At 43.3% G+C, this 9,550-nt stretch overlaps 1 protein-coding gene across 1 annotated transcript; it reads right to left on the reverse strand.

The window, feature by feature from the left end:
- Positions 1–723: 723 nt before the first annotated feature.
- Positions 724–9,528, reverse strand: c8h10orf88 (chromosome 8 C10orf88 homolog). The gene is made up of 9 exons (XM_085170524.1): positions 9,372–9,528; positions 7,964–8,139; positions 7,608–7,805; positions 7,424–7,493; positions 7,149–7,340; positions 6,765–6,893; positions 5,176–5,299; positions 4,829–5,036; positions 724–1,776 (listed from the first exon to the last, which is right to left on the reverse strand). Exons 2-9 carry the CDS (start codon positions 8,101–8,103, stop codon positions 1,554–1,556), a joined length of 1,284 nt encoding a protein of 427 aa, XP_085026650.1. The 5' UTR covers positions 8,104–8,139; positions 9,372–9,528; the 3' UTR covers positions 724–1,553.
- Between the last annotated feature and the right edge of the window lie 22 nt (positions 9,529–9,550).

Raw genomic sequence — 9,550 nt, forward strand, 5'->3', positions numbered from 1 at the left:
CTGCTGACTCAGTGTCTGTCCTCCACATGCCCAAGACAACATCCACACATCATTCTTTAATTTGGCATCGTCCTTATGTAATCTGTGACCCATTTCCCTTCTGCTGACTCAGCTCGCAGCTGCCAGTGGTTTGCTGCATACCTTGGCAGCGTCCATCCGCCATTTCTTTTCCTTCTCTTTGGGAATCAGACCTTTAAATCTCTCCTGGACTGCACCGGCAGCTTTGGTTAGCGTGGAGCACTTTCAGTGACCTTCATGGTTGGTTTCTTGGCCATTTATGACTCAGCTGTTGGAATCGCTGACGGGAAACATCGGCTAATTTGATTTTGTCTTTTGGGAACATCTTGTGCAACATTTTCCTTCAACTATTTTTGTCAGTAATTTTGGGCGTGTGTTACAGCAGGAAAATGCACCGCTGGATCCCATAGAAACCAAATCAACCACCAAACTGTACTGACTGTAATAGCTGCCACTGTATTCTTCAGTTTCCCCTCATTTTTAGATCTGAAACTAGGTGTTACTGTCTCATGTCACCGACAGTCTGAAATTATTTATTCACATATATCTCTGGTGGTGGCACCAGAATGAGAGATGTGATCAGAGGGATGCACACGAACACATCTGGAGCAGCTCACCGGCCTCGCTCGCTGTCTTGCAGCCTTCTCAGGATTTCATGAGAACTTCTTTGCTTTACCAAATTCTCCAGAAATAAGAGAACCTGCACAACGTTTAAAAACTTTATTAAGCTGTATAAATACATTTACTTTGACTCACATCAGTACAGGTAAACATCACAGGTCAGCACAGCCGTTTTAATAGTTTACAGACATGTACAGTACTTAAAACATTACAGTGCCGTATTAAAATACAGTTACACGTTCGATTTAGTCGCCTTAACAGGAGCAAGTTTTAAAACAAACTGAGCCGAGCAGGTCAGGCCCGAAAAGCCTTCACATCACATCAGTGTCGTTTAGAGCTGCGTCAGTTTAGTCGTTTCTAACGTAAACCGTGTAATGTTCTCTGACACGTGAACAGCTGATTAGACAAACCGAGACTTTTGAAGATGACTTTGTTTTAGTGCCGTTCAAAGACCAAACCATTAACTGTTTAAATAACTGGTACAATGATGAGTTTCAGTGCAAATACAGAGGAAAAAAGAAGAGCAGGGAGAGATAAGTGGGTTGCATTTCAGCTGAACACTTAATGTAAGTCAGCTCTGCTGCACATCAACACTTTGTTGAAAGAGTCTCGTCCTCTTCCTGTACACTTCTCATGTTGTTCAAAATGCAGTGCAGCCATTGAAGTCGCGCTGACGAGACAGTCACTTGTTTTGTTTACAGGAGATAACATTTCTACAGAATATGAACTTACAGCAACACTGCTGGTTTTACACGTTAACCTCATATTTCAGGCTTCTAGTTTTATTGCTCCGTCTTTGTTGGCGTTTCTGTCCCGGCCTGCTTCCATCCGACGCTCGGGTCCGGTTTGAGGACGATGAAGAAGAGAGTTAAGGCTTCCGGGGTTCGATGTTAGTCTTTTTAGTGCTTCTGGACTCAATGCATGGCTGGCGTCGGGGCGATCTGCTCCGCCGGTCCGGTATCTGCTGCTCCTCGTGCTGAGCTGCTCATGGCTCCGTGGTTAAGGGTGACCAGCGGCAAAGCGCTCAGCAGGGCCTTCTCCAGCTTCTGCTCCAAAGCATCCAAGCGGCGGTCCATGTGCTCCTTCAGCCTCTTCTCCATCTCCTCCAGACGGCGCTCCATAGCTGAGTCCAACTCCCTGAAGGGACATAAAAGAAACAGTAACACTTTTTGAGAAAGTTGGACTTAATAAAATCTGGGTGTATCAGCCGCTGGTGTTGCCGATTTATGAGGAGGTATACAGCTGAAGTTGAAGTGTGCAAGCTGACACTGAGTTAAAATAAAGGGGACTATTTAAGGTCAGTCAAACCTTTGCCTGATCGTCACTAATCAGAGATGAAGTTTTTTGACCAGGTTGCTGGTCTGTATGTGTATTTCTTCTCTACTGTGTGATTCTGACAGAGCGGAGTGACTGTGGGCGATTCTTGAAAATGAAGCCACATCAAGAGACAAAAGCCTAAACATAAGCTAAACCACCCACACAGTCGGTGCTGACCATCATCCTCAGACCTCACAATCCTGCTGCTTCCACACTCTGATTCAGCCAAACCACCAGGAGGAAACTTTCTAAACTGAAAACACTAAAAAGATAAATAAATTTTAAAAAAATTCCACCTTAAATATTTTCAGTCTTTTTGCAACATTTCTGTTTTGGAGGGTTTAAATGCAGAGTCCAACAGCATAACTATTTTGGCCTCAATGATTCTGAAAAATCTTTCTTTCCTTGATTCAGTCACACCAGTCTGGCAGCTCCAGTAACCAAACCAAGGAAACTCCTGTTCAGTCAGTGAGCGCTGTCTCTGATCCTTGTCTGCACACTGATGGTTACTGACATCCTCACAGGGCACTCTCCTGCTTTATGAAATATCAGAAGGTAAAAGTATGACAGGCTTGATGTACTGCCCTTCCATATCGGTAATGAAGGCCTCGGTCATACAGGCCTAGAGGTCGGTTGCTGACAATCTAGCAACCAGGTGCTGGGAAAAATGAGTATTCCACAACAAGCTGGCAAGTAGTTGCTGGTTATTGCTGTTAAGCTAAAGCCCCTTCACGCAGGCTTGGAGACCAGTCAGTCACCGCCGAACAACTACTCACCACTAGAGAAAAGTGTGTATTCTGTGAGTGATCAGCAAATAGTTACTGGAAGTTTCAGGCAGTCTCTAGAGTGACATCCATTGTAAAGAGATATGCAGAAATCCTTCTTTGGTCGTTAGCAGAGGGCTGCAGTAACCAGACGTTTGCATGGAAAACACCAAGTTATCTGCAAAAACTCAAAAACGACTCAACAGCAGTGAATCTTTAACACAAACTGGAAATGGAAACAATCCGCCTTCAATTTTAAAGCTGCCAATCAAATTATGCATAATGAAGACTAGTTTAAAATGTCTCTGTGAGCAAATAAATGAACCCATCTCCGATTACAGCAGACCTAAAGTCAGATAATCTACAAACAAGCTGTTATAAAAAATGTTGTTAACCTTCACGCTGTGATAAAAAGGCAACAAAAGGTAAATGTGCACGTGAACTCCAGACAAACAGCATCAGGGGGAAAGAATAAACAAAGGAAGTAAACACACAGAGAGAAAACACAAGGAGCTAAACTTCAAAATAAAACAGGAAGCAAACAGGAATAATCTCACATAAATACAAATAAACACAAACACATGAGAACAGAGGAAAAACTGCAAAAACACAAAGGAGCAGAAAAACTAACAACAGCCAAAGACGATTATAAAAACCGAGATAATTAACATCTACTGTTCAAAGCAAGCAAAACCTTTAAGTAATCTACACCATTTATTACTTTTCCTCAGTTTTCCAGCATCACGCCTGAAGTCTTAAACTCTTTAAATATTTTAGTGCGATGACTCGTGGGAAAGACGTACCGTCGTGTCGCTGTCCTCGATGTGGAGTCACGCTCTGTCAGCCCACATGTGCTGCACAGATCTGATTTATTGTGCTGTTTAACTCACAGAGACATTTTTATTTGAAGAGTGACACTAGGGTCTGCTGGGAAGTTACTCCAGCCACAAATAAATAAATAAATAAATAAAGGATTGTGTTTGTTCTGATGCAGCTTTTCAGATATTTTAATGAGTCACACAAACAGCGGCCCTGATAAATGACCTCTATTGTTTCAGCATCAGCCAGCCTCTAACCAACGCCAGCGCCTTCTGCCTACCTGTGCCTGTCAGCTGTTTAACAGCCAGAAGGATTTTTGGGAATCACCACAGGAGAGATCCTCCCAGCAGATGTCATGATATCCGTGAATATTCCAGCATGTAGGAAATGTTTGGGCGTCTGCTCATTCTTCACTAACACTATCAGCTAGAAATGTGACCTCAGACAATCAAAAGCATTGTTCTGTTGGATAAACGAGTCTCTGTTTAATCCACACGCTCAGAGCCTCAACAACGTGACTGTGCAACAATCACACAGCTGTGGTGACCGAAACACAGCAAACACAAATGCTTACTGTTCCGATAACAACAGCCATACCTCACAGCTTTAGATCATTAACAAGAAGAAAGTTTCACCAAGTGGCTCCACAGTCTGAGGAAAATGTGACAGGCATGTGGTGAGCAAACACAAGTGTGAGTATGTTTAATGACGCCAGATGCAGGAGGAGCTTGTGGGAAGAAAACAGTTAAATCAGAAGAAAAAGTCCCAAACACAGCAGCAAAAACAGGAACGACTGACAGATCCGTGCACGTGAAAGGCCACAGCTGATAAAGCCGTCCAGAAACACACATGTTAGGTTAGGTGTTTATTCGAAATGAGCTGGGTGAGGTAGACAGAAGTGCGTCAGATAAAGTGCTGTATAAATGAATGTATGGTTGAAGTGTTGAAACAGCTGGTTTAATGTGGGAAAAAGTACAATTATGATGCATTTCTGCGTTAAAAAAGAGCGTCCCTAATATTCCGTCTGTGAAGACTTCTGCAGCATGTACACACAAAAAATGAAAAATGAACACCTACCAAGGAACGTGCATTGGACTCGTCCAATTTTAAGACACAGCTCCAGTTAAAAGCAGAAATCTTTGAGCCACTAAGAACCAAAGTCTTTCGTATTATGCAAAAAGCGGCTGCAGGATTCCTGTAATGATACTTTTCTAACACAAGGTGGAGCCAAATCATCTGATTCCAACATGGAGCTGCTGTAGGAAAAGTGCTCGCTACACTCGACTCACCACGTGCCGTTTCTCATCATCTTCTCCTTCTCTGCTGCAGCATCATCCAGTCTCAGCTGGGTCACCTGACCGCAGACGTTCTGGAGCATGGGCAGAAGCTCGGGACCGGAGCCGAACCCCTGGTTGACCCCCTGTCCCTTCAGGAAGTGCGACAGCATCTCTGTCAGCTGAGTGTAGCTCACCGGGCCGCCGTTCTCGCTGGGACTCGCTGGAGACGGGTAAAAGGTTTTATCCAGGTGTTAGAAAATCTACCACAAATAAGTTTGTCTACAAGTAGAAGCCCAAATCCACTCCTTATTAACTACCATGTTCATGTATGTGACCATAACAGACGTGATCATCCTTACTAGTGTTATCAGTGCTGACACTGGACATTGGCAGGTCTACGGAGGAGGGGGTGGAGCCCTCCGACATCACTCCGTTCTGGGTCTCTGAATCTTCATCTGCAGGCCTCAGGAGGCTGTCTGGAGGCTAGCGACATTGAAAAACATCTGACTTACAGAGTGTTTAAACATCTTCTGAACACACATGATATCTGCGTCGAGCTGACAGAAGCATACAGAGATGAAGGTGGATTTGTGTGCATAGTCTCTAAAAGGATATCTGACTTTACTTAACTTTAGTTGTGACTCTGAGCAGCTGGTGGAAGATTACCTGATTCCTTCACTGCTTTAAGCTTAAATACACTCACTGCACATGTGGACAAAACAAGCTAAAGCCTGAATCTGACTTTCAGATGTCTCTTATCATACATGTAAACAAGACAAATCTGACATAATACTGTAGCACAAAACTAGCGGGACGAGAGCCTCTGATCACAGTGGCTTCTTTTTTTATGCTACCTTTTAGAGGTGGGAATCACCATACATCCCACGATACGATATTATCACAATACTTAATGCACGATACGATATTATTGCAATTTTTTTAAATATTTTGCGATATTCAGATTCTGTACATAAAGGTAAACTTTATCAATATTCATTTTCTCTAATATCAAAGTCTCACACTCAGTCTTTCTCTCATTTCAGTTTTATTGTTGACAAACTGAACGGTTTGTATTACAGTCTAGTCCAACTTAACTGAATCAACCATCTGGTACAATTATAGCTATTCTGAACTATGCAGTTTATGAAAACTATGCAGCCCCTTCAGCAACTGAAGAATTTGAAAGTAAATTAAAACAAAATATAATTTTACATTAAATAAAAAAGTTTTAAACTTAATTAAAATAAAACATGTCTTAAATTAAAATAAGTAAACTGTCATGTTTATTGCTGCCAAAACAAGTTAAACACATTTGGACAGTGAAGGAATGTCAGGATTCTTGCTCAGAAAAAGGATCAACATGCTCTGAAGTCAGAGCACAAAAACCTTTTTGTAACAAAATATCGATTTCTGCTGTCCCTGTATCCATACATTATTAGCAAACAAAATATCACCATGCTACACAGTATCCATTTTTTCCCCCACCCCTACTACCTTTAAATCACATTAGAATTTATAGCTGTGGCATCTAAAGGTTCCAAGAAAACAGAGTTTGATTCCAATACAACATAAAAACCTCTAAACGTCAAACAGCTTTCTTCTTTCTGTACAATTATTTTCGGACAATTAGAATCACTCAAACATTTCCCATAATAGAAAAACACGATCATCACAATCACAATCAATGAAGTGGTCCAAGGTTTTTCTTTGAGTTCATCAAACAGGCAGCACTAATGGATTAACGTTCTGGCAGACACTCCAGACCAAACCTCAGACTCCAGCCAGTTTAGTTTTTCTGAACTTTCTTTGTTAATCCAGGCTTTCTGCTTCAGGCTCTGTTCACACTCACAAAATCACTTCACTCCTTTCTTCTGCACCAAACTGGTGTGGGCCGAGTTTTTAAATGGTCTAATCTAAGAACAAAGAACAGCACAAATGGGTTTCGTACCTTAAATTCTGCAGGTCGAGGCAGAATATTGCCAGCTCCTGGACACATGCTGACTTCTCTCCCCAAACCAGAGAAAGCTCCACTGCCCATCAGGAGAGGCAGGAAACCAGCCAGAGAGCCGGTCTGATTCTGGAGAGACAAACACCAACACATGCTTCAGTCCCTGTTTCATTCTTTATGTCCGGTTAGTTCTTATGCTTTGGACACTCAGAGAAGCCGTTCCAGTAACAGTAACAGTAAGATCTGAGACAGAGGCCTGACGAGGTACACAGAAACTCAAATCCATAAGGCACACTCTCATCTGCACTTTATCAGAAATATTACTGGTCAGCAGGAAACACCCACGTTATAAATGTCAGAGAGAGCATCTCTGAGCTAATTTACCTTCTGCTGGAACTGCACCATTTCCATGAGATTCTGAGCTCCTGGCGACAGGCTCGTTCCCATCTCCTCCATCAGACACTGCACTCGCTGCATGTCTATGCCCGGGTTTGGGGCTGGGCAGGACTGCAGCAGCTGAAGACTCACGATGACTTTAGCCACCATAACACTGCTCCTACCTGCCAGGGAGAGTAACTGGGAGAGAGAAGCAGCTCGTTAGATTCTCACACAACCACGACTGTGTAACAAACTGCATAAATTAAAATGTTCTGTTTCACCTTCACTTCACAGGCAGAGGATGGCTCCTCGATGATCAGCTGCTTCTTATAGAAAGGCCCTCTGTCAGCACTGTGATTCACAAACAAAAGAAGAAGCATCACTTCTTAACATCAGACAATCAGCAGCGTCTTTATCAGAAGACCCTTTGCTCATTGGCTCTTCTGACCTGTGCCGCCTGTGTACCTGTCTAGCTGGATGCTGTCGTCCTTCGATCCCCGTGCAGTCCCACAGTACTCTCCGGTCTGGCTGTACACCTCCATGGTTCGAGCCTCGCTTATAACGAGCAGGTGGCTGATGGTGGCAGGTAAGCTGGGGTTGCAGTGGAACTTCAGGACACAAGGAGAGCCTTCCTCCATCTGCTCTAGCAGCACTGGATCACCACTGTGTGTGGCAGATAAGTGGGAAATGTACCATTCACTTAAATAAAAGGAAAATCCACTTCTCGTCTTTGCCTTCTGTGCGAATAGACAAAGATTAATTGCAACTGCCTGTTAATTATAGCACTAACTGCTTCTTAATATCAGCTAGAAGCTTCTTACCACTGAGTTTCTTCTCTGTCCAACTCATCTTCTTCTTCGGTCGTGTTATTGATGTGAACAGGAAGAACGACGTCAGCCAGGTGACGCCCCTGAGTGTGACAGACCCAAGCAGCTTCACTTTTCACAGAGATGTCCACCATAATGCTGCGGCTTGCTGTAACCTTTGACCCAACGACCTAGGATACAAAATTGGAAACAATTAGGAGAACAGGTTACAGATTCAAGACAAGATTAAAGACTGATTAAAGCCACTGTAAGACAGAAACAATAAGAGTCATGTGCTTTTGTCTTTGGCAAAGATAGTGGATATACTGGAGCTGCAGCTCCAGTATATCCACTATCTTTGCCAAAGACAAAAGCACATGCCTTCCTCTGCACACATCCAAACCGTCCCAGCCTCACTCTCTCTGTCTCCAAACCGCTCAGCCTGAGCGGTCCCTCTGATGTACTCATTTCTAATCTTGTCCATCTTTGTCACTTCCAGTGAAAATCTTAACATGTTTTGCTCGTGTTGTCTTTTTGTCTCCATCTTCTTCTTGTGCACTGTCCGTTGCTTGTATGGTTGACCCTAGGTATTTAAACTCATCCACTCACTCAGCCTCTTCCACTTGTCTCCCTCTCATTCATGCATGTATCTTTCTCGCTTCTTCCAGCTCCCTCGTCTAACTGCGGATCACAGTGTCGTCTGCAAACATCATAATCGACAAACACTGCTGTCTGACCTCATCTGTCAGCCTGTCCATCACTACTGCAAAGGAGCTCAGAGCAGATCACTGGTGTAATCCCACCCTCAGCCCACCTGTCTCTCTTACCGCAAACCTCACCACTGTTCTCTGCCAGAGTTCATCTTTTGACAAACTATTTTCCGCTTTCGCTGATCCATAAATAAAGAGTGAAGCTCCTTATGACCTTCTCTATATTTCTCCATCAGTACTCTCAAACATCACATCTCTAGAGTTCTTTCTCAGCATGAAACCATACTGCTGCTCACCGATCATCACGTCGCTGCTTAACCTAGCTTTTACAACTCTGTCCCAAATCTTAAGATATGACTCGTCAATTTGTTTTTACTCTCTGTAAACTTTTATTTCAACTAAAGTTTGCTTTTATGGCCGTTCTTTTTCTACTTTAAGTAATAAAAATGCTGTGCAGTCCCACACAAAGCGGGACCGCAGGTCTCCCTGGTCCACAGTTAGTCAGGTGGGCCAGATTTCAGATTTAAATGAATATGATGATGAATATGTGATATGTTTGATTTCTGACAGTTTGTTTTAAACTACAGGCACAATGACGTGTAGTGCAGGAGTACACGCAGTACTGATCGGTTGTATGTTGTCACATCCGATTCTTTGCTACAGCTGCAGTAACTCTGAACGTCTCGCTGTGGCGGGAAATAAATCGCGTTTACCTTCAGAGTGCCTCCTGAACCCGCTGAGAAGAAGCTTCCAGGCTCTTCTTCTTCACGTTTCTCCAAACATGTCTGAAAATCTGCTAATTTTAGCAACAACTAACGGCTAAACGATTAGCTGAAGCTACAGCTGACACGCGACGCTGGATTGCAGGGTTGTTGTGGTGTGACGTCATCAA

The sequence above is a fragment of the Neolamprologus multifasciatus genome, chromosome 8 (genome assembly GCF_963576455.1).
Source record: "Neolamprologus multifasciatus chromosome 8, fNeoMul1.2, whole genome shotgun sequence".
NCBI lineage: Eukaryota > Metazoa > Chordata > Actinopteri > Cichliformes > Cichlidae > Neolamprologus > Neolamprologus multifasciatus.

What these genes read in the sequence shown, in the direction of transcription:
- c8h10orf88 (XM_085170524.1), bottom strand. Translation starts at nt 8,103, where the DNA reads ATGGTGGACATCTCTGTGAAAAGTGAAGCTGCTTGGGTCTGTCACACT. An exon ending in GACAGAGAAGAAACTCAGTG is followed by an intron (nt 7,806 to 7,963) that starts GTAAGAAGCTTC and finishes TGCCACACACAG; the next exon opens with TGGTGATCCAGTGCTGCTAG. An exon ending in CTCGACCTGCAGAATTTAAG is followed by an intron (nt 5,300 to 6,764) that starts GTACGAAACCCA and finishes CAATGTCGCTAG; the next exon opens with CCTCCAGACAGCCTCCTGAG.